The sequence below is a fragment of the Phocoena phocoena genome, chromosome 5 (genome assembly GCF_963924675.1).
Source record: "Phocoena phocoena chromosome 5, mPhoPho1.1, whole genome shotgun sequence".
NCBI classification, from domain to species: Eukaryota; Metazoa; Chordata; class Mammalia; order Artiodactyla; family Phocoenidae; genus Phocoena; species Phocoena phocoena.
The window spans coordinates 36,493,108-36,517,719 of record NC_089223.1 but is presented as its reverse complement, the minus strand read 5'-3'; the positions used below and the strand labels follow the sequence as shown (position 1 = coordinate 36,517,719).

At 37.0% G+C, this 24,612-nt stretch overlaps 1 protein-coding gene across 5 annotated transcripts in view; it reads left to right on the top strand.

Annotated features, from left to right (window-relative positions):
* The window catches only part of PTPN13 (protein tyrosine phosphatase non-receptor type 13), a 234,395-nt gene that overhangs the window by 151,601 nt on the left and 58,182 nt on the right, over positions 1-24,612 (top strand). For 3 of the 5 annotated variants that reach the window (XM_065877905.1, XM_065877907.1, XM_065877906.1), the window contains 6 exons: positions 2,028-2,445; positions 2,587-2,684; positions 4,280-4,336; positions 22,931-23,020; positions 23,573-23,680; positions 23,861-23,992. In XM_065877905.1, the coding sequence (XP_065733977.1) occupies positions 2,028-2,445; positions 2,587-2,684; positions 4,280-4,336; positions 22,931-23,020; positions 23,573-23,680; positions 23,861-23,992 (903 nt within the window). The remainder of the gene's footprint in view (positions 1-2,027; positions 2,446-2,586; positions 2,685-4,279; positions 4,337-22,930; positions 23,021-23,572; positions 23,681-23,860; positions 23,993-24,612) is intronic. The other 2 variants (XM_065877908.1, XM_065877909.1) reach the window with 2 other exon arrangements.

The following is a 24,612-nucleotide window of genomic DNA, read 5'->3' as shown; positions in this document are numbered from 1 at the left end:
TTGTGGCCCTTCCCGTTGCGGAGCACAGGCTCCGGACAAGCAGGCCCAGCGGCCATGGCTCACAGGCCCAGCCGCTCCGCGGCATGTGGGATCTTCCCGGACCTGGGCACGAACCCATGTCCCCTGCATCGGCAGGAGGACTCCCAACCACTGCGCCACCAGGGAAGCCCGAGACATGTTTTTTTTTTTTAATATCTTTATTGGAGTATAATTGCTTTACAGGGTTGTGTTAGTTTCTGCTGTACAACAAAGTGAATCAGCTATATGTATACATATATCCCCATATCCCCTCCCACTTGAGCTTCCCTCCCACCCTCCCTATCCCACCCCTCTAGGTTGTCACAGAGCATTGAACTGATCTCCCTGTGCTATGCAGCAGCTTCCCACCAGCCATCCATTTTACATTTGGTACTGTATGTATGTCCATGCTACTCTCTCACTTCTCCCAGCTTCCCCTTCCCTCCCTGTGTCCTCAAGAGACATGTTTATTTAAACTTCATTCTGATGCATGAATATGGAAGAGTTGCATTGTTTTCCTATCTGTTTACACCTGAGATGAAATATTGATTATTAATCTTCCTAGGAATTAGAAGATAAACAGAATCTTAAGATCTAAATCAGCAACATTTGACATTCTCTTTTTAAAAAACAAGTTTTCGCAGCTGTTTTACATAGTGGTCAAGCTGTATTGGTACTTTCCATGGGGAGACCAATTGGGGTGCCTTGTGATGTGGATTACTAATGCATGAACAGCCAAACCATTTGAAGTTCTATGCTTCTGGTCCTTTAAATACATGAAAGGATTTTGATGCCAAAATTCTGTGATGCAGTGCTTTCGTTTATAGCCTCAAATGTTCCAATACTGACATGACATTTGTTCTCACAAAACAGAATAGCCAATCATTTGTTATAAGGTATCTCTAAATTTGACCCCTAAAAGAATACTTTGGATATGTATTTAGGAGTGAAAGGAATTTAAGCATAAAGAGAACCCCAGCTCCGTAATCATGTTAATTAACAGAAACAAAAAAGACAACTAATGTGAGGTTCTCTTGTGGCCCCTGGGCCTCAGTTAAATCAGGAAAAGTCTACAAGGTGGGGAGGTGATATTGGCACAGTAATGAAATGGCAGAAAGTAGGCCATAAAAGGCTTTTGTTTCTGTTTGGGGGTTTGGGGTTTTGGGGTTTTTGTTTTTGTTTGTTTGTTTGTTTGTTTTGCGGTACGTTGCAGAGCATAGGCTCTGGACGCGCAGGCCCAGCGGCCACGGCTCACGGGCCTAGTCGTTCCGTGGCATGTGGGATCTTCCCGGACCGGGGCACGAACCCGTGTCCCCTGCATCAGCAGGCAGACTCTCAACCACTGCGTCACCAGGGAAGCCCTGTTTGTTTTTTAGTAGTAGTTTTATTGAGACCTAATTCACATACCATACAATTTAACCACTTAAAGTGCACAATTCAATGAGTTTTAGTATATCCACATTGTTAACAGAGTTGTGCGAACATCACCACAATCTGCCATAAGCTTTTAAAAATATAATAAGAACTTTTTCTCTGGGCAAAACTCTCCTCTGCACAGCTCTTTTCAGGCATGATCTCACTATATTGGCCTATCAGGTTTTAACTCTCCCTCTCCCCATCCTTGGTTTGCTGGTATTTTAGCAGAGACACTACTAGCGATAAAATTTTCTCTGTCAAGTGTCATTCTCCTTCCTAACTGAAAACTGTATTGGGGTCAGCAAGCCTGAATGAAACCCAAACATTATTAGATCCAGGAAAATCACTAGATGAAATAAGGCAATGCTGACCAGGCCCTGGCTGTGAGAAAGCTACAAGGATGGAGAGATGGTATGAAAACCAGAATCTTCCAACCTCCTTTTTAAAATCCTCGATTGCCACTCTTTGAAAGCCACCTACTTCTGATGGCAATCAAAATGATTAAAAATTGCATGCTGTTTTTTATTTATTAAAATAGCTCTTCTCGGTTCTATTGTGTTTTCATCGTGTAAAGCAATCCTATTTCCTTGTAGAGAAAGCTTCATTTAGGAGCCTGAATCTCCAAGCAGAGTCCGTTAGAGGATTTAATATGGGACGAGCAATCAGCACTGGTAGTCTGGCCAGCAGCACCCTGAACAAACTTGCCGTTCGACCTCTGTCAGTTCAAGCTGAGATTCTGAAGAGGCTATCCTGCTCAGAGCTGTCGCTTTACCAGCCATTGCAAAACAGTGCAAAAGAGAAGAGTGACAAAGCTTCTTGGGAGGAAAAGCCTAGAGGGATGAGTAAATCATACCACGATCTGAGTCAGGCCTCTCTCTATCCTCATCGGAAAAATGTCATTGTTAACATGGAATCCCCACCACAAACCATTGCGGAGTTGGTAGGAAAACCGTTTCACCAGATGGCAAGATCTGATACGGAATCTTTGGCAGGATTCACAAAACTTAATAAGTAAGAACATACTTAACTAAGCCAAACTACATATTTGTAAATTCTGCATTTCCTACTTTTGTTTTTGTTTTGACAGTTTATTATTTTCATCATACTTTTTTACACTGACACTTCCCCCCCACCTTCCTTTTCCCTCTTTAGTTCAAAGTCTGTTGCAAGTTTAAATAGAAGTCCTGAAAGGAGGAAACAGGAATCAGACTCCTCATCCTTTGAAGACCCTGGTCAAGCATATGTTATAGGTCAGCATAAACAAGCTTACCTTCTTTCTCCCTTACCTCATGCTCATAATGAAGTGAATGAGACAGTGTTAATTACCAGGAAATTATTTTTGGTTGTATGTCCTAATTACCAAAACTTTTTGTGAATATAAAATTTTAGCTACTTAAAAAGTACCAAGTCATATCAAAAATTGATGTTTAACAAGTGATTACCTCATGGCACAGACTGTTAGCTTTCTCTTGATCACAGTTAAAGGCCATGACATTCTTACCAAGAGAACCCAGGTAGTCTGGTGCCATGGCTTTGGGTAGCCTTCCTTTGGATTTTCCTTACAGTCTGTGAGGGTAGACTCCACTGATGCTATATTTTTTTTTAAGAAAAGTTTATTTAGGTTACTTTCAGAATGGAATTGTGTCTAGAAAGAGATAGTTTTATGCAATGTGCTATGGTTGTTAGGTAGAAATTCTTAGTTGATTTAAGTTTTCTCAATTTCTCCCAGCTAACTGGGGCCTATGAACTATTTAAGTATAGACAGAAGTTGTTTGTGTTTATAAATACACACTACCTTATAAGATAAACAGAAGGATTCCTGTTGTTTTGTGCATCTTAAAAGCGAACTGCATGGGAATCAATCTTTTAGAAAAGTAGATATTTAAGCACAGAGGTCTGAATGACTACTCAGAGTAGGAAACAGCTGGGCAGACAAGCAGTCAACAAGGATACCCTTTTCTATGGTTGTTTTACTAAATAATACTAATTAACTCTCCCTTGGAACTAAGTGTTATCATAACTATACAAAGTTAAAAAGTATTTTCTCACCCTGTAATTGGATTGGGGATATGTGGAGTAAATGAAGTCAAAGAGAACTACACTATAATTGATAAATATTTATGGAAGGTCACATTACTTTATTAATATAGGTTTCCACAGCTTTCAGAGATTATACTATCATCAATTTAAATTGAATTGGTTAAAAAAACTTTAAACAGATAAAAGACAAGACTCCATCTTATAGGTCACCCTATGCGTTGAAAATAGCCTAAAAAGACACTGATTTAATCTTTCAGAAAATAATTTTCGAAGTGTATTCATATATAATGGGATCTCTTATAGATTCTAAGCTATTTTCATTAGGAAGGCTTTGTTCTACATAAAAATTCATCACATATCAGATATAGAGTAGTGAATATTCCATAGAAAAGCACAAGTAAAATAAAATTCAACCATAAACAAATTATTTTCTGCATTTGTTTTTGATTGATTATTCATTCTTATCAAATATTGAACTTTCTTTTAACATTTGAACAGATACTTTTAAAACTCATTTTAGTTTCATCATTTCATATATGACATCAAAATGTCATTGTCAGAAACAGTACATTTGTGTTTAAATTTATTCTGCAAAACAAGTTGATATGCTTAATTTGGACATTAAAAGTAGTAAAAAAGAAAAAAAAAAGCCCATTGTGGGGAGACAAGTTATTTTTCTGAGTGTAAATAAAAGAAATTGTTGCTGTCTTAATGTTTTGTTGATTTTTATGAATTTATCAGAAGAAATTACTTCTGTATATAGTATCTGACCATTTTTAAACTAATAATTTAATTTATACCACAGGAATGACTTTGCATAGTTCTGGAAATTCTTCATCCCAAGTACCCTTAAAAGAAAATGGTAGGTTTACAAAATGTTTTTCCCCTCATTTCCATCATAATTTTTCTCTTGTACCTTGTAAGATAGTCATGGGCCTACTAATAAAGAGCTTTCAATTCCATGTCAAGGATTTTAGGCCTTACATTGGAGTCAGAAGAGAGTTGTGGTTTTCAGCATCTCAGTGATGTGATGGGACCTGTAATTTAGACTATTGTTGATGAACTAGAGAAATGACAAATTCGAGATAAGGACACTAATTGGGGAGCTAAGATAGCTTAGGTGGGAGATAATTTTGATTGAAAAGCGTTTTAACTGAGGGATGTTTCAACTGAATCTTGAAATAAAAGGAGTATTTATTCAGGTAGAATGGTGTGGGTAAGTATTCCAGACCAAGGGCATAGTGTGATCAAAGACATGCAGACATGTGAGAAGATAACAGATTCAGAGAGATGTAAGAATCTCAGTATGGAGTTATACTGGGGCCAGAGTGAAGGTCAAAAACTAAATGGCGACCAGCTTTGAGTCTTATCATAAATCTTTTGGGAAGAATTTGAAGACTTTAAATGTTGAGATTAATAGTTTAGAAAGAATCTAAGAAGAAACAAAATTGTAGGAAAAAAACTTTGTGCAATGACTTGAAGGTCAGTGGGTTCACAATTTTTATAATTTAGGTTACAAAATACTTTCATGTACATTATTTGGTTTTTCTAACAACCTTCATGGGTATAAAGAATATTATTATCACTATGTATATACATGTTTCCTCCAAAAATGTTTAAGTTTTACCCTCAAATTCTTAAATTTGAAATAATCAGAAGCCTGATGAGAAGGAAGCAAATGTGCTGATCACAAATATTAATATAGTTAAACTTTGATGAAGCTTTAAGTTTAGCTCTCATTTTCCTGAGAGCCAAGGCAAAAATGAAGGCATGCGAATTAGTTGAACCATATGAAACTGTTGTTTTTGTAGGTCAAAGCAGTCAGACATCAGTAAGCTATTTTGTATAATTCTCATTCTCTGATAGAAATACACATACCAGTTCTTCAAGAGAGGAACATTTTTCTTGGAAGCAAAATTGTGTCCAAAAGTAAATCTTTTTACTTTTATAATATCTTAAATACTCATAGCAAATGAAAGACTTTTTCATCTCCTATTTTTTAATGTATTAATCCTTAAAAAATCTGAGGGCATATACCATTAAAGAAAAAGTCAGTTTATACTTAGACCTAAGTTACTAAGACCTTGTCATATAGCTTTTTGATGACCAAATGTCTTACATGGACTGAAGTTAGAATACCTCTGTACCTAAAATAGGTCAGTTATTAACATGTCCATAACGGTTGTACTTATTGACTGACAGTTATTTAGTGCTTACTATGTGCCAAACACTGTTCTAAGCACTTTATGTTTCTCTCTCAATCCCCACAACAATCCTATGAGCCAGAACTAATGCTACTTCCTTTTCACAGATGAGAAGCCAAAACACAGAAAGGTAGAGTTGCATAGTAGGTCATGGAGCTGGCAAAAGCTGGGGCCATGATTTGAATGCAGGATGTCTGTTTCCAGAGCCTATGCTCTAATCCACTCTTTAGACTGTCTCCTAGTATAATAATGCCTAATTATTTTTAGGTATTATTTCTCCCAGATAAACTTTTGAAATAAGCTGAATAATAATCTATTCAAGGATGAGAGCCTGAAATGTGTTTTTACCTAGGTTCTAATGGAAAAGAATATGAATTTACATTGGGTACCAAATGAACATCATGTGCAGGGTAGGATCTGTGTTTAAACCTCCAGGCACTCATCTTCCCACCTGCCCACTACAGAGGGGCCAACCCACCTTCCCATGGAGGTGTTCCCCAGTTGGCTTACAGACAAGTTTATATTTTCTTCAACATTCTCCTTCAGTCTGTCCAAATAGCCCTGAATTAGTGCTGTGTTGAGAATTGAGTTTTGACATAATAGAGCATGGCAAACATGTTTTTCCAAGTAAGGTAACTGAAGATTAAAAAGTTAAATTACTTGCCTGTTGGTCAAATATAGGACTTTTTATTCTAATTTCAGTGTTTTTCGTTGCTGAACAAGGTTATTAAGAGAAAATTAGAAATGAGCATTAGTTAATACTGAATTATTTATCACTTAATACAAAGACCAATGAATAAAATTCAGTCTTAACCTTTTACAACTTTCAGAGATCCATAGAGTGTGAAACTTCGAAGATAAAAGAAGAAAGGCAGGAGTCTTCCAATCTCATGAAACAAATACGGAAGGGATTCCAATCCTTTGATTAATTGTGATTTCCAAAAAGAAATAAAGGTTGCTTAACCTTTCAAAAAATGGCACGTTTTAACAGTTCTTTTTTTAAAATTATAGTTGATTTACAATATTATATTAGCTTCCAGTGTTCAACGTAGTGATTCAGTATTTTATACTCCATTAAAAGTTACAGTGGCTATAATTCCCTGTGCTGTACAGTATATCCTTGTTGCTTATCTATTTTATACATGGTAGTTTATATCTCTTATTTCCATACCCCTATCTTGACCCTCCCCACTTCCGTCTCCCCACTGGTGACTAGTAGTTTGTTTTCTATATCTATGAGTCTGTTTTTGTTTTGCTATAGACATTTATTTGTTTTTTTGTGGGTTTTTTTTCTTTGCGATACACGGGCCTCTCACTGTTGTGGCCTCTCCCGTTGCGGAGCACAGGCTCTGGACGCGCAGGCTCAGCGGCCATGGCTCACGGGCCCAGCCGCTCCACGGCATGTGGGATCTTCCCGGACCGGGACATGAACCCGTGTCCCCTGCATCGGCAGGCGGACTCTCAACCACTGTGCCACTAGGGAAGCCCTATTTGTTTTATTTTTTAGATTCCACGTATAACTGACATCATACGGTATTTGTATTTTCTGTCAGACTTATTTCGCTAAGCACAATATTCTCTAGGCCCATCCAAGTTGCTGCTAATGGCAGAATTTTATTCTTTTTTTATGGCTGACCAGTACTGCACTGTATATAGATATATATACCACATCTTCTTTATCCATTCATCTGTTGATGGACAGTTGGGTTGCTTCTGTAACTTAGATACTTGTAAATAGTGTTGCTATGAACCTTGGGGTGCATGTATGTTTTTGAATTAGTGGTTTTGTTTTTTCTGGATATATACCCAGTAGTGGAATTGCTCGGTCATATGGTAGTTCTGTTTTTAGTTTTTTGAGAAACATCCATACTGTTTTCCATAGTGGCTGCACCATTTTACATTCCCACCAACAGTGTACAAGGATTCCCTTTTTGCCACACTCTCAACAACATTTATTATTTGTAGACTTTTTGATTGTAGGTAGCCATTCTGAGAGATGTGAGGTGATAGCTCATTGTGGTTTTAATTTGCATTTCTGATGATTACTGATTTTAAGCATATTTTCATGTGCATGTGCCTAAATGTCTATTTAGATCTTCTGCCTGTGTTTTTTATTTGGTTGGGTTTTTTTAATATTGAATTGTATGTGTTATTTATTTATTTTGGCTATTACCCCTTGTTGGTCATATCATTTGCAAATATTTTCTCCCATTCAGTAGGTTGTCTTTTCATTTTGTCAATGGTTTCCTTTGCTTTGCAAAAGTTTTTAAGTTTAATTAGGTCCTATTTGTTTATTTTGGCTTTTATTTCTTTTGCCTTAGGAGACAGACCCAAAAAAATATTGCTACAATTTATGTCAAAGTATGTTCTGCCTATGTTCTCATCTAGGAGTTTTATGGTTTCCAGGTCTTACATTTAGATATTTGATCCATTTGGGGTTTATTTTTGTATATGGTATGAGGAAATGTTCTAATCTCATTCTTTCACATGTAGCATTCCAGTTTTTTCAGCAACACTTATTGAAGAGACTTGTCATTTCTTAATTGTATATGCTTGCCTCTTTTGCCATAGAGTAATTAATCATAGGTGCATGGGTTTATTTCTGGGTTCTCTATTTTGTTCCATTGATCTATGTGTCTGCTTTTGTGCCAGTATCATGGTATTTTGATTACTATAGCTTTGTAGTATAATCTGAAGTCTGAGAAGATGATGTCTCCAGCTTTGTTATTTTTTCTCAAAATTGCTTTGGCAATTCAGGGTCTTTTGTGGTTCCATATAAATTCTAGGATTATTTCTTCTAGTTCTGTGAAAAATGTCATGGGTATTTTGCTACGGATTTCATTAAATCTGTAAAGTGCTTTGGGTAGTATGGCCATTTTAACAATATTAATTCTTCCAGTCCAAGAGCACGGGATATCTTTCCATTTCTTTGTATCATCTTCAGTTTCCTTTATCAGTGTTTCATAGTTTTCAGAGTGTAGGTCATTCACCTCCTTGGTTAAGTTTGTTCCTAGTTTATTCTTTTTGATGTGATTTTAAACAGAATTTTTTGTTTGTTTCGTTGGTTTTGGGGTTTTTTTAATTTTAACTTTCTCTTTCTGATAGTTCATTATTAGAGTATAGAAAAGCAACCGATTTCTGTATATTAATCTTCTGTCCTGCAACTTTACTGAATTCATTTATTAGTTTTTTGGTGGAGACGTTAGGATTTTCTATTTAAAGTATCATGTCATCTGTAAATAGTGACAGTTTTACTTCTTCCCTTCCAATATATAGATGCCTTTTATTTCTTTTTTCTCTGATTGTTGTGGCTAGGACTTCATTGCTATGTTCAATAGAAACAGCAAGAGTGGTCATCCTTGTCTTGTTCCTGAATTTACAGGAAAGGCTTTCAGCTTTTCACTGTTGAGTATGATGTTAGCTGTGAGTTTGTCGTAACTGACTTTTATTATGTTGAGATATGTTCCCTCTATACCAAATTTGATGAGAGTTTTTATCATGAAAAGATGTCGAATTTTGTCAAATGCTTTTTCTGTGTCTATTGAGATGATCAAGTGAATTTTATCCTTCCTTCTGCTAATGTGATATGTCATATTGATTGGTTCGTGAAAGGTGAACAATCCCTGTGTCCCTGGAATAAATCCAACTTGATCATGATGCACAGTCCTTTTTATATATTCTTGCATTTGGTTTGCTAATATTTTGTTGAGAATTTTTACATCTGTATTAGATACAAATGGTATAATGGATGGTGGCCTCATAGAATGAATTTGGGAGTGTTCTGTCCTCTTTAACTTTGGGGAATAGTATAGGTATAAGTTCTTCTTTATATGTTTGGTAGAATTTCCCTGTGAACTGTCCAGTCCTGAACTTTTGTTTGCTGGGAGGTATTTTGTTGTTGTTGTTGTTTTAATTATAAATTCAGTTTTTCTACTAGTGATCAATGTGTTCAATTTATCCACTTCTTCTTGACTCAGTCTTGGCAGGCTGTATGTTTCTAGAAGTTTGTCCATTTCTTCTAGGTGGTCCAGTTTGTTGGCATGTAACTATAATATTCTCTTATGATTTTTTCTATCTCTGTGGTATTGGTTATAATTTCTCCTCTTTCATTTCTTATTTTATTTATTGGTTCTTCTCTCTTTTCTTCTTGGTTAGCCTGGCTAAAGTTTTTTTGTTTTTTTTTTTTTTTGTAACATCTTTATTGGAGTATAATTGCTTTACAGTGTTGTGTTACTTTCTGCTATATAACAAATTGAACTAGCTGTATGTATACATATATCCCCACATCACCTCCCTCTTGCATCTCCCTCCTATCCTCCCTATCTCACCTCTCTAGGTGGTCACAAAACACCAAGCTGATCTCCCTGTGCTATGCAGCTGCTTCCCACTAGCTATCTATTTTACATTTGGTAGTGTGTGTATGTGCATGCTACTCTCACACTTCATCCCAGCTTACCCTTCCCCCTCCCTGTGTTCTCAAGTGCATTCTCTACGTCTGTGTCTTTATTCCTGTCCTGCCCCTAGGTTCATCAAAACCTTTTTTTTTTTAAGATTCCATATGTATGTGTTGTTTTTCTCTTTCTGATTTATTTCACTCTGTATGACAGACTCTAGGTACATCCACCTCACTACAATTAGTTCAAATCATTTATGGCTGAGTAATATTCCATTTTATATGTATGCCACATCTTCTTTATCCATTCATCTGTCGATGGACACTTCGGTTGCTTCAATGTCCCGGCTATTGTAAATAGTGCTGCAATGAACATTGTGGTACATGACTCTTTTTTTTTCCTTTCTTTCTTTTCTTTTTCTTCTTTTTACTGGCTGCGTTGGGTCGTCGTTGCTGCACACAGGTTTTCTTTAGTTGCGGAGAGCAGGGGCTACTCTTTCTTGCGGTGCGCGGGCTTCTCATTGCAATGGCTTGTCTTTGTTGTAGAGCACGGGCTCTAGGCACACAGGCTTCAGTAGTTGCGGTGCATGGGCTCAGTAGTTGTGGGTCACGGGCTCTAGAGCGCACGCTCAGTAGCTGTGGCACCGGGCTTAGTTGCTTCATGGCATGTGGGATCTTCCTGGACCAGACCTCAAACCTGTATCCCCTGCATTGGCAGGCAGATTCTTAACCACTGTGCCACCAGAGAAGTCCCAACATGACTATTTTTAAATTATGGTTTTCTCAGGGTATATGCCCATTAGTGGGATAGCTGGGTCATATAGTAGTTCTATTTTTGGTTTTTTAAGGAACCTCCATACTGTTCTCCAAAGTCACTCTATCAATTTATATTCCTACCAACAGTGCAAGAGTGTTCCGTTTTCTCTACACCCTCTCCAGCATTCATTGTTTGTAGATTTTTTGATAATGGCCATTCTGACTGCTGTGAGGTGATACGTCATTGTAGTTTTGATTTGCATTTCTCTAATGATTAGTAATGTTGAGCATTCTTTCATGTGTTTGTTGGCAGTCTGTATATCTGCTTTGGAGAAATGTCTGTTTAGGTCTTCTGCCCAGTTTTGGATTTGGATGTTTGTTTTTTGATACTGAGCTGCATGAGCTGCTTGTATATTTTGGAGATTAATCCTTTGTCAGATGCTTTGTTTGCAAATATTTTCTCCCATTCTGACGGTTGTCTTTTTTTCTTATTTATGGTCTCCTTTGCTGTGCAAAAGCTTTGAAGTTTCATTAGGTCCCATTTGTTTATTTTTGTTTTTATTTCCCTTACTCTAGGAAGTGGGTCAAAAAGAATCTTGCTGTGATTTATGTCATAGAGTGTTCTGCCTATGTTTTCCTCTGAGAGTTTTATAGTGTCAGGCCTTACATTTAGGTCCTTAATCCATTTTGAGTTTATTTTTGTGTATGGTGTTAGGGAGTGTTCTAATTTCATTCCTTTACATGTAGCTGTCCAGTGTTCCCATCACCACTTGTTGAAGAGGTTGTCTTTTTTCCACTGTATATTCTTGCCTCCTTTATCAAACAAAGGTGACCATATGTGCGTGCGTTTATCTCTGGGCTTTCTATCCTGTTCCATTGATCTATATTTCTCTTTTTGTGCCAGAACCGTACTGTCTTGACTACTGTAGCTTTGTACTATAGTCTGAAGTCAGGGAGCCTGATTCCTCCAGCTCCGTTTTTCTTTCTGAAGATTGCTTTGGCTATTTGGGGTCTTTTGTGTTTCCATACAAATTGTGAAATTTTTTCTTCTGGTTCTCTGAAAAATGTCATTGGTAGTTTGATAGGGATCACATTGACTGTAGATTGCTTTGGGTAGTATAGTCATTTTCACAATATTGAGTCTTCCAATCCAAGAACATGGTATATCTCTCCATCTGTTTGTATCATCTTTAATTTCTTTCATCAGTGTCATAGTTTTCTGTGTACAGGTCTTTGTCTCCTTAGGTTAGTTTATTCCTAGGTATTTTATCCTTTTTGTTGCAGTGGTAAATGGGAGTGTTTCCTTAATTTCGCTTTCAGATTTTTCATCATTAGTGTATAGGAATGCAAGAGATTTCTGTGCATTAATTTTGTATCCCGCTACTTTATCAAATTCATTGATTAGCTCTAGTGGTTTTCTGGTAACATCCTTAGGGTTCTCTATGTATAGTATCATGTCATCTGCAAAGAGTGACAGTTTTACTTCTTCTTTTATAATTTCTATTCCTTTTATTTCCTTTACTTCTCTGATTGCTGTGGCTAAAAGTTCCAAAACTATGTTGAATAATAGTGGTGAGAGTGAGCAACCTTGTCTTGTTCCTGATCTTAGAGGAAATGGTTTCAGTTTTTCACCATTGGGAACAATGTTGGTGGTGGGTTTTTCATATATGGCCTTTATTATGTTGAGGAAACTTCCCTCTATGCCTACTTTCTGGAGAGTTTTTATCAGAAATGGGTGTTGAATTTTGTCAGAAGCTTTTTCTGCATTTATTGAGATGATCATATGATTTTTATTCTTCAGTTTGTTAATATGGTTTATCACATTGATTGATTTGTGTATATTGAAGAATCCTTGCATTCCTGGGATAAACCCCACTTGATCATGGTGTGTGATCCTTTTAATGAGCTGTTGGATTCTGTTTGCTAGGATTTTGTTGAGGATTTTTGCATCTATGTTCATCAGTGATACTGGCCTGTAGTTTTCTTTTTTTGTGACATCTTTGTCTGGTTTGGGTATCAGGGTGATTTTGGCCTTGTAGAATGAGTTTGGGCATGTTCCTCCCTCTGCTATATTTTGGAAGAGTTTGACAAGGATAGGTGTTAGCTCTTCTCTAAATGTTTGATGGAATTCGCTTGTGAAGCCATCTGGTCCTGGGCTTTTGTTTGTTGGAAGATTTTTAATCGCAGTTTCAATTTCATTGCTTGTTATTGGTCTGTTCATATTTTCTATTTCTTCCTGATTCAGTCTTGGTAGGTTGTACATTTCTAACAATTTGTCCATTTCTTCCAGATTGTCCATTTTATTGGCATAGAGTTGCTTGTAGTAATCTCTCATGATCTTTTGTATTTCTGCAGTGTCGATTGTTATTTCTCCTTTTTCATTTCTAAATCTATTGATTTGAGTCTTCTCCCTTATTTTCTTGATGAGTCTGGTTAATGGTTTATCAATTCGGTTTATCTTCTCAAAGAACCAGCTTTTAGTTTTATTGATCTTTGCTATCATTTCCTTCATTTCTTTTTCATTTATTTCTGATATGATTTTTATGATTCCTTCTGCTAACTTTGGGTTTTTCTGTTCTTTTTTCTCTAAGTGCTTTAGGTGTAAGGTTAGGTTGTTTATTTGAGATGTTTCTTGTTTCTTGAGATAGTCTTGTATTTGCTGTAGACTTCCCTTGTTGAACTGCTTTTGCTGCATCCTGTAGTGTTTGGGTCATCATATTTTCATTGTCATTTGTTTCTAGGTATTTTTTGATTTTCTCTTTGATTTCCTCAGTGATCTCTTTGTTTTTGAGTAGTGTATTGTTTAACCTCCTTGTGTTTGTATTTTTTACACTTTTTTTCCTGTAATTGATATCTAGTCTCATAGCGTTGTGGTTGGAAAAGATACATAATGCAATTTCAATTTTCTTAAAATTACCAAGGCTCAATTTGTGACCCAAGATACGGTCTGTGCTGGAGAATGTTCCATGAGCACTTGAGAAGAAAGTGTATTGTGTTGTTTTTGGATGGAATGTCCTATAAATATCAATTAATTCCATCTTGTTTAATGTGTCATTTAAAGCTTGTGTTTCCTTATTTATTTTCATTTTGGGTGATCTGTCCATTGGTGAAAGTGGGGTATAAAAGTCCCCTAGTCTTATTGTATTACTGTCAATTTCCGCTCTTATGGCTGTTAATATTTGCCTTATGTTTTGAGGTGCTCCTACGTTGGGTGCATAAATATTTACAATTGTTATATCTTCTTCTTGGATTGATTCCTTAATCATTTTGTAGTGTCCTTCTTTGTCTCCTGTAATAGTTTTTATTTTAAAGTATGTTTTGTCTGATACGAGGATTGCTACTCCAGCTTTCTTTTGATTTCCATTTGCATGGAAAATCTTTTTCTGTCCCCTCACTTTCAGTCTGTATGTGTCCCTCGGTCTGAAGTGTGTCTCTTGTAGACAGCATATATATAGGTCTTTTTTTTGTATCCATTCAGTGAGCCTGTGTCTTTTGGTTGGAGCATTTAGTCCATTTACGTTTAAGGTAATTATCAATATGTATGTTCCTATTACCATTGTCTTAATTGTTTTGGGTTTGTTTTTGTAGCTCCTTTTCTTTTTTGTTTCCTGCCTAGAGAAGTTCCTTTAGCATTTGTTGTAAAGCTGGTTTAGTGGTGCTGAATTCTCTTAGTTTTTGGTTGTCTGTAAAGGTTTTAATTTCTCTGTTTAATCTGAATGAGGTCCTTGCTGGGTAGAGTAATCTTGGTTGTAGGTTTTTCCCGTTCATCACTTTAAGTATGTCCTGCCACTCCCTTCTGGCTTGCAGTGTCTGGTGAAAGATCAACTGTTAACCTTATGAGGATTCCCTTGTATGTTATTTGTTGCTTTTCCCTTGCTGCTTTTAATATTTTTTCTTTGTATTTAATTTTTGATACTTTGATTAATATGTATCTTGGCATGTTTCTCCTTGGATTTATCCTGAATGGGACTCTCTGTGCTTCCTGGACTTGATTGACTATGTCCTTTCCCATATGTTAGGGAAGTTTTCAACTATAATCCCTTCAAATATTTTCTCACACCCTTTCTTTTTCTCTTCTTCTCTAGGACCCCTATAATTCAAATGTTGATGTGTTTAATGTTGTCCCAGAGGTCTCTGAGACTGTCCTTAATTGTTTTCATTCTTTTTTCTTTATTCTGCTCTGCAGTAGTTATTTCCACTATTTTATCTTCTAGGTCACTTATCTGTTCTTCTGCCTCAGTTATTCTGCTATTGATTCCTTCTAGAGAATTTTTCATTTCATTTATTGTGTTGTTCATCATTGTTTGTTTGCTCTTTAGTTCTTCTAGGTCCTTGTTAAACATTTTTTGTAGTTTCTCTATTCTATTTCCAAGATTTTGGATCGTCTTTACTGTCATTACTCTGAATTGTTTTTCAGGTAGACTGCCCATTTCCTCTTCATTTGTTTGGTCTGGTGGGTTTTTGCCTTGCTCTTTCATCTGCTGCATATTTCTCTGTCTTCTCATTTTGTTTAACTTACTGTGTTTGAGGTCTCCTTTTCACAGGCTGCACGTTCATAGTTCCCATTTTTTTTGGTGTCTGCCCCCAGTGGGTGTGTAGGCTTCCTTGTGAAGGGTAGTGGTGTCTGTGTTCTGGTGGGTGGGGCTGGATCTTGTCTTTCTGGTGGGCAGGGCTACGTCCGGTGGTGTGTTTGGGGTGTCTGTGAACCTAGTATGATTTTAGGCAGACTCTCTGCTAATGGGGTGGGGTTGTGTTCCCGTCTTGCTAGTTGATTGGCATGGGGCGTCCAGCACTGGAGTTTGCTAGCCATTGAGTGGAGCTGTGTCTTACTGTTGCAACGGAGATCTCTGGGAGAGCTCTCGCTAATTGATATCATGTGGGGCTGGGAGGTCTCTGGTTGTCGAGTGTCCTGAAGTCAGATCTCCCACCTCAGAGGCTCAGGCCTGAACCAGGCCGAAGCACCAAGGCCTAGTCAGCCACACGGCTCAGAAGAAAAGGGAGAATAAAAGAAAGAAAAAAATAATAAATTAAAAAAATTTTTTTAAATAGAAAATAATAATGTTAAAAAATGAAGAGAGCAACCAAACCAATAAACACATCCACCAATGATAACAAGCTCTAAAAACTATTGTAAGATAAACCTAAAAATCAGAAACAAATCAGTTGCAGACAGCAAACTCCAAGTCTACAGTTGCTCCCAAAGTCCACTGTCTCAATTTTGGGATAATTCATTGTTTATGCAGGTGTTCCACAGATGCAGGGTACATCAAGTTGATTGTGAGGATTTAATCCGCTGCTGCTGAGGCTGCACGGAGAAATTTCCCTTTCTCTTCTTTGTTTGCACAGCTCCTGGGGTTCACCTTTGGTTTTGGGCCTACCTCTGCATGTCAGTCGCCCTCAGGCATCTTTTCCCACCCAGACAGGACAGGGTTAAAGCAGCAGCTGATTAGGGAGCTCTGGCTTACTCATGCCCAGGGGAGGGAAGGGTATGGTAGTTATAATTGGAATGCTGGCCGAGCCTGCGGCAGCAGAAGCCAACATGGCATTGCAGCAGCCTGAGGTGCACTGTGTGTTCTCCCAGCCAGCTTGTCCCTGGATCACAGGACCCTGGCCGTGGCATGTTGCACACGCTCCCAGGGCTGTGTGGATAGCGACCTGTGCTTGCACACAGGATTCTCGGTGGCTGCAGCAGCAGTGTTAGTGTTTCATTCCTGTCTCTGGGATCTGAGCTGATAGCCATGGCCCATGCCCATCTCTGGAGCTTGTTTAGGCGGTGCTCTGCCTTCTGTGGGCAGACAGGGAAGGAATCCCCTCCAGTCGCGCACCCTGAAACAATCGTCTCTTGCCTCTTTGGCAGCTCCAGCCTTTTTCCCAGACTCCTTTCCGGCTAGCTGTGGCGCACTAGCCCCCTTCAGGCTGTGTTCACACAGCCAACCCCAGTCCTCTCCCTGGGATCTGACCTCTGACGCCTGAGTCTCAGCTCCCAGCTGCCACCTGCTCTGGCTGGTGAGCAGACAAGCCTCTCAGGCTGGTGAGTGCTGGTCGGCACCTATCTTCTGTGTGGGAATCTCTCCGCTTTGCCCTCTGCACCCCTGTTGCTGCGCTCTCCTCTGTGGCTCTGAAGCTTCCCACCCCCATCTCCACCAGTGAAGGGGCTTCCTAGTGTGTGGAAACTTTTCCTCCTTCACAGCTCCCTCCCAGGGTGCAGGTCCCGTCCCTATTCTTTTGTCTCTGTTTTTTCTTTTTTCTTTTGCCCTACCCAGGTATGTGGGGAGTTTCTTGCCTTTGCAGCAGTCTCAGGTCTTCTGCCAGCATTCAGTGGGCGTTCTGTAGGAGTTGTTCCCCATGTTGATGTATTTTTGATGTATTTGTGGGGAGGAAGGTGATCTCCATGTCTTACTCCACCACCATCTTGAAGGTCCTAATGTTGGCTAAAGATTTATCAATTTTATCTTTCAAAAAACTAGCTCTTGGTTTCATTGATCTTTTCTATTGTTTTTCTGGTCTCTATTTTTTTTTAATTTCCTCTCTGATCTTTGTTATTTCCTTCCTTCAGCTGACTTTGGGCTTTGTTCTTTTTCTCTTTCCTTTAGTTGGTAGGTTAGGTTGCTTATTTGTTATTTTTCTTGTTCTTGAGGAAGGCCTGTATGACTATAAACTTCCTTCTTAGAACTGCTTTTGCTACATCTCATAATTTTGGAGAATTGTGTTTCCGTTTTCATTTGTCTTAAAGTATTTTCTGATTTCCTCTTTGATTTCTTCATTGACCCATTGGTTTTTTCAGTAGCATGTTGTTTAGTCTCCACATGTTTGTTCTTTTCCCATTTTTCTTTCTGTAATTGATTTCTGGTTTCATACTGTTTTGGTAGGTCTAAATGCTTGACATAATTTCTGTCATCTTAAATTTGTTGGCACTTGTTTTGTTAAGACTTTATCCTGGAGAACGTTCCATGTGTACTTGAAAAGCATATGTATTTTGCTGTTTTGGGATGGAATTTCCTGTAGGTATCTGTTAAATCCAACTGGCCTGTTGTATCATGTAAGACTACTGTTGGCTTATTGATTTCCTGTCTGGATGATCTGTCCATTGATGTCAGTGGGGTATTAAAGTCCTCCAACCATCCAAGGGGGCTCATGTCCACTTTGCAGGACCCCAGGACTAGAGCGCCCAGTCTGCGGCTCTCACCACTTACTCCCCAAAGCTGGTCTCTGCCCGTGTATTTTCCCTTTTCCTCTGAGTCCTCTTCCAGGGGCACAGGTCCTGACCTGATCATTTTTGTTTCCTTCCTACCTGACTACATGTGAGTCTTTCTTACAGCCTTGGTTGTACAGGAGTCTTTCTGCCAGTTTCTAGTGAGAATTGTTCCACACGGAGACTTATTTTGATGTATTCGTTGGGGTGGGGGTGAGTTCCATGTCTTCTTATTCCACCATCGTGATCAACCCCTCTAATATTCCTTATTAAGAAGTCAAAAAGTAAAAACATTTAAAAATGTGTAGAACTTATGCAAGGCTTGTGTAAAATTGGTTTGCAGTTTTTCTTGTTTTATTATAATTCAGGATTACTGTACAATTGAAAAGTAACTTTTAGCTGAATTTGTCACCTTCCTTCCTGTTCAAACCACAAAATGGGGTCAAACACCAAACTCTTAACAAAAACAAAATGCAAAAAGCAAAAAAACTCATGTGAAAAAGCTTATTCTGGTGCAAAGTAACTTGTAAGGACAGTTAAGTAAACTTTTTCCCCAGTGTTAGAACTGATTATTGTCTTTATGAACATTCTTAATTCCTAGTAATAAAATGTTGTACAGATTAGTTTTTAGTCAGATGTCAAGGACCAATGTAACTTTAAATGCTAGGGGTTTTTTTTTTCACCTAAAGTTTAATTAGAATACATACAAAGTTGAAAATTATAATAAAAAATAAAAGTCCAAAGTGCTCACAAAGGATTCAACAGATATGAGAATTAACCAGAAACAAAAGATAGAGTCAAATAAATTGAGAACTGAAAGGAACTAAAAAGTTTATCTAAACGAAACCTTTCCATTCTATGAATGAGTTAAATGAGTCCCAGAAATGTTATATGGCTCACGTTCACTCAGCTAATTCATGCTAGCACAGAAATAAAACACCAAAATTTCCATTATGATCCTTCTTACCTACCACCGGAACAGTGAGTGTGTTAAGTAATATAACAATGGAAAATACCTCTCTTTGTTTTAATACCAATGTGGTGTTACTGACCCATCATCCCCGAGTTTGAATTGGGTCTTTTTCCCTAGAGTGAGCAATGAATTTATCCAGAGCCTCCTCTACTTATACAGTCCAGTTCCTCCAGGAGGAGCTGCCTGATAGTTGACAAGGGTCTAGATCTATAGCCAAGAAAATGAATTTTTCTTGCAAAAAGATTGTTGACACACTTAAATTGATTATATGACTTTGCCCTTATCAGAAACATGCTTTTACTGGGAAATTCAAATAGTTTACTCGTAGATGTATCTCTCATTAGTATCCACAGTTATTCTAGTTGGGGACTGAATATATCCACATGAACCTTGTGAGAGATGAGAAAGGCAACATTGGAACAACAATCTCAAATGCAGAGAGGGTGTACATTTAATTTCTAAATTACACATTTATCGATTATTCTTAAGATATTTCCCAGGTAAACATTATTGGGAATGACACCAGCATGTATTAATTAAAGAAATGGAAATTTCTATTTGAGCCTCTTTTACACGTTAAAATATCTGCAGAATTTGCTGTGGTCATAAAGTATGTTAATGGGAAAAGAAAATTCTTTTAAAGATGTAAAAATATGTATTCCTTGAATATTAATGCTTGTTTCCATACAGTAATTAAAATAACTCAGAAATGTCTTGGTACTTGAAATATCTAGCTCATCACTTTCAGTGATTCATAAATTCTACTTAATCCTCATTGAATTCTATAACTTTAAATTTAGTTGGGTTCTTATTGTACTATATATCCTCAGATACTTCCTTCTCTTTTTTTTTATTTTTAGCCAATGGGAAAGTATTTTGAATATCTATGTGAATATAATACCAGATAGATAGAAACTCAACATGTGCACAGTAGTGTCTAGTAACATGTAGGTCTACACCAACACCCTTGCTTCCTCTATCCCCACATTAATGTCACTTTATATCATGGCGGCAGAAGGGAGGGTTCCCTATTAAAAAGAGTAGGTTAGCAAAGCTTCCCTTTCTAAAATAATATTCAGCTCCACCCGACTCAAACCTTGTACTCCAGCCAAGCTGATCTGTGACGTTTTTGCAGAAACTTTTCTGCCTTTTTTCCATCTCAGCTTTTGTTAATGCCTTACTTGTTGTGTATAACCATCTCCGTAATCCACTTATTAAAACTACCTCATGTCCTTGAAGTCTTTATTTCTGGCAAGAAGAAACCTCTCCTCTCTTACAGCTCTGACTCATGCCTTCATAATACAACTATTTCTCTGAAGTCTTAACATTCTATTTATCAGTCAGACTAAATCTTTGTTCTTCTAGCCTGATCTGATTGCGCTTACATTTATTATGCTAGCAGCTTTCATATTATCTCTTTTTATTTTCCCCAATTGCCTAATGTGGGACTTTCACAGGAAAATTAGTCAGCAAACATCTGAAAGGTGAAAGTATAATTGAATGAATTAATATTCATATCTCACTGATGAGTCCTTGAAAACAGAGAGCTTAATCTATTCTAGTTAGGGAAATAAATAACATAAAAACATTGTACATTTTGTGTATGTGTGGGTCTATACACATATTCCAATATTGTTTACCTGGGAAATGTTTTAATATCCATACACACACCCACACATGTACATTTATTAGCCAAATAAGTAACATAAATAACCAATCTTGTTCGTACATATGTTGGAAATGAAAATAAAGAAATGGCATTTTTATTCTTTGAATCAATACCTTTGACTTGTAACAGATACTCCTTAGGAACATTCAGAATATTGATCACTTTTGTAATTGAAGGCAGAAACACTCTGTCTAAAGCAAATGGACTCTGTCTTCAGAATGGTGATACAAGTTTACATTTAATACCTAACACGACCTCATCCCTTATTTGTTTTATTTTATGGGTTCATTCTGTTGTATTTTTTATTTGGTTCTAGCTGAAAATTAGGCCTAATTGTCTATTTTAGGCTAAAAGTATCTTGGATACCTAGATAATATTAAGTTAGGCAATAACTGATTCATGAACTTTATGCTTGTTTGTATAAACCAAATATATAAGGCTCTTCACACCATTGTCCAGTGATCTCTGTTTTTGGAATCTCATTAATTAATTAGGAATACTGAACTACTACCACTCCTATTGATTTTAACTAAGTTTTGGTCAAAAAGACACAACAGAATAGGGACGTGTATACTACCGGGAGCTAGCAAACTTGCACTAGTACTTGGTGTTTAAGGGACAAGGTTAATTGACTCCAGAGAGCAAATGATTGTTACTGTTTTCTGAAATTAATGGAGTTTATTTCTAGAATATGAAGTATCACATTTTCATCATTTAAACATTAATATATGTTGTGTAACAAAGTTACTATTTATAACATATTAATACAATTTTAAATCCATGGGTAGTCATATGTTGGCAGATAATCTCTAGTTTTCAAAAAGCTTCAATATGCTTAAGAACAATGTAGAGGTGAATTTTCAGATTTAGTTTAAACAAATATCTTTCTGAGTGTGTTGAACTCATTTACCACCACCTCACACACAGACCAGTGTAAACTATTAAAGATGTTAAGAAGTGTATTAATTTGCTAGAGCTGCCATAACAAGATCCCACAGATTGGGTGCCTTAAACAACATAAATGTATGTTCTCACAGTTCTGGAAGCTAGAAGTCTGAGATCAAGGTGTCAGCAGCATTGATTTCTTCTGAGACCTCTCTCCTTGGCTTTGTCGGTGGAGCTATTCCTCTTTCTTCACATGGTCTTCCTTCCGTGCACACACACGTCTGTATCCAAATTCCCTCTTCTTATAAGGATATCAGTCATATTGGATTAGACCACCCTAAAGACCTCATTTTAACTTATGTTTTTAAAAACCTATCTCCAAATATGGTTAACTTCTGAGGTACTAGGAGTTAGGGTTTCAACATATTTATTTGGAGGAAAGGGAGGAGCAACACATTTCAGCCCATAGCAAGAAGGGTGTGTATGTGTGTGTGTTTTCACATGCTCTGATTATTAAGTAAATGAAGTAATTTTATTAAGATGACAATTAAGTGGTATATTTATTGGTTCAATTTAGGAGATATTTGTATATGATCAGCTTACTTTAAAAAAAAACCCAAGTAGAAATAAGAAAAAGTAAATTTTAGTTCTGATGCCAACATTCACTCAATGTATTTAGCTAGCATTTATCAAGTACTTAAGGCATTTTGCTGGCCAGTGATACTAGCTGATAATGTTGAGCAAGTCATGAACTATTATTCCTCATCTGCAAAACAATGATTAGAAATCTCTTTGCTTACCTCATGAGATTGTTCCACAAATAAAATAAGAAACAGAAGTCCTTTGAGAATGTGCCAGCCAAGTCATTATTAATGGGATTTAAAAGAATAAATCCTGTTTCTTCGTGTTGCTCTTTTACCCTAGAACTTACATGAATGTTTTACACATTATAAGTAGAAATGCCAACCACTTATTAGTGGGAAATTCTTAACATATTGAGCATTATCAAATTCAGGAAGTCAACTGTCATATAACAGAAAGACATGAAGTCTGACAGCCCAAGTTTAAGGTTCACCTCTTGCCTGTACTAGCTGAGTAAACCTGCTCAAATCATTTAACCTCTTGAGATCTATTTATGCATTTGTAACTGAAATATATCAATACATACTTCACAGGGAACCATTTATAAGGAATAAATGTGATAACATAATCATTTGGTAAACTATAACTCACTATCAACATATAAGATAATGGCATATTATTTAAAATATGATTTTAAAGTGACCGAGCAATCTGTTAGTGAGCTTTATTTAAATTAGAACAAGCAGTCTAATGCCCAAGCATGTTATGTTTATTTTATCTTAAAATTGTGCATTTCCAATAGATGTGCTGCACAAAAGATGGAGCATAGTATCTTCACCAGAAAGGGAGATCACCCTGGTTAACCTGAAAAAAGATACAAAGTATGGCTTAGGTAAGTCACTGAGATTCTTAAAGGTCTGTGAAATTCAAAGAGAAAAAGTCAGTTGCATAGCATTGGCATTGAGGCCCCAGCCCACTTCTGCCTACCTGCATCCCCTTTACCCAACCTGCCCAGTCAGGAAATGTCAAAGGTGAAATGCTTACAAGCAATATTTCCACCAAATTTAAGTCCCATCTCACATGTGTTACCTATTAAATCATATTTGATATGAGACTACACTTCTATGTGTCATGCAGGCTAATCGTTAGTCCTTGAAAGCACCAGTATCATGAAGATCCTTTTATTTTTATTTCTACTTATTTTTTATTGAGATATAGTTGATTTATAATATCATATAAGTTTCAGGTGTACAACATAGTGATTCACAATTTTTAAAGGTTACACTCCATTTATAGTTATTATAAAATATTGGCTATATTCCTGTGCTATATAATATATTCTTGTAGCTTATTTATTTTATACATAGTAGTTTGTACCTCTTAATCCCCTACCCCTATCTTGCCCCTCCCCATGAAGATCTTTTTAAAATGTGCTATTTCACAGGATTTCAAATTATTGGTGGAGAAAAGATGGGAAGACTGGATCTAGGTATATTTATTAGTTCAGTTACCCCTGGAGGACCAGCTGACTTGGATGGATGCTTAAAGCCAGGTATTTATTTTTAGGTAATTTAGGTAATTTCCTAAGTACTTAACTGACAGGCATGAATTTGCACAGATGGCAAAAGTAGAACTTGGGCAAAACAACACTAATGAGGGGCAGGTAGCATTTCTAAGATTTAGCATGAATTTCTCTTTGATATAGAAAATATTGGATCGTCTATTTTTACAGGAGACCGTTTGATATCTGTGAATAGTGTGAGTCTGGAGGGGGTCAGCCACCATGCTGCAATTGAAATTTTGCAAAATGCACCTGAAGACGTGACACTTGTTATCTCTCAGCCAAAAGAAAAGATATCCAAAGGTAATGTTGTGAATGTCTCTTAGCTGCGTGTTCTGTTTCACTTTCCACAAAAATTTCAATACGTGGAGCAATAAATTAGATTTAAACTTATTTCCTTTCTGGAAATGTAATATGTGTAGTTCTGATTGCTTTAATTTTATGCATCAGTATAACTTTTTCATTCATCACTTCTAAGATTTTCTGTCTTATTTCTCTTTAGTAATACATGCATAAAAATGGATTTGTTGTGCAAAATCAATATCACTTAATTAAATTCTGAGTACTCGGTGTGTTCCATCACTTCTTAGGCCAAATCAGAAATAAAATTCTTAATAATTGCCTAATTAATATAGTTATATAACAGTTACCTATGAAGTCCTGTCGTGAACCTGATTATAAAAGGAAAAGGATACCAACACACCAGAAATGTAGAAGCAAGACCGTATCATTTTGTCTCATAATCCCTGCCATTAGCATGTTGTGACAAAAAAGGCACTTGACAAAATCAGATGACTTGAGTTCAAGCCATACCTGAGCCACTTATTAGCTGTGTGACTTAAGTCCTCTTGAGCTATGGTTGTTTTTCTTTCTTTAAAGCGGATACAGTGACCTGGCCCTGCCTTGTCTGTCTTGCACAGAGT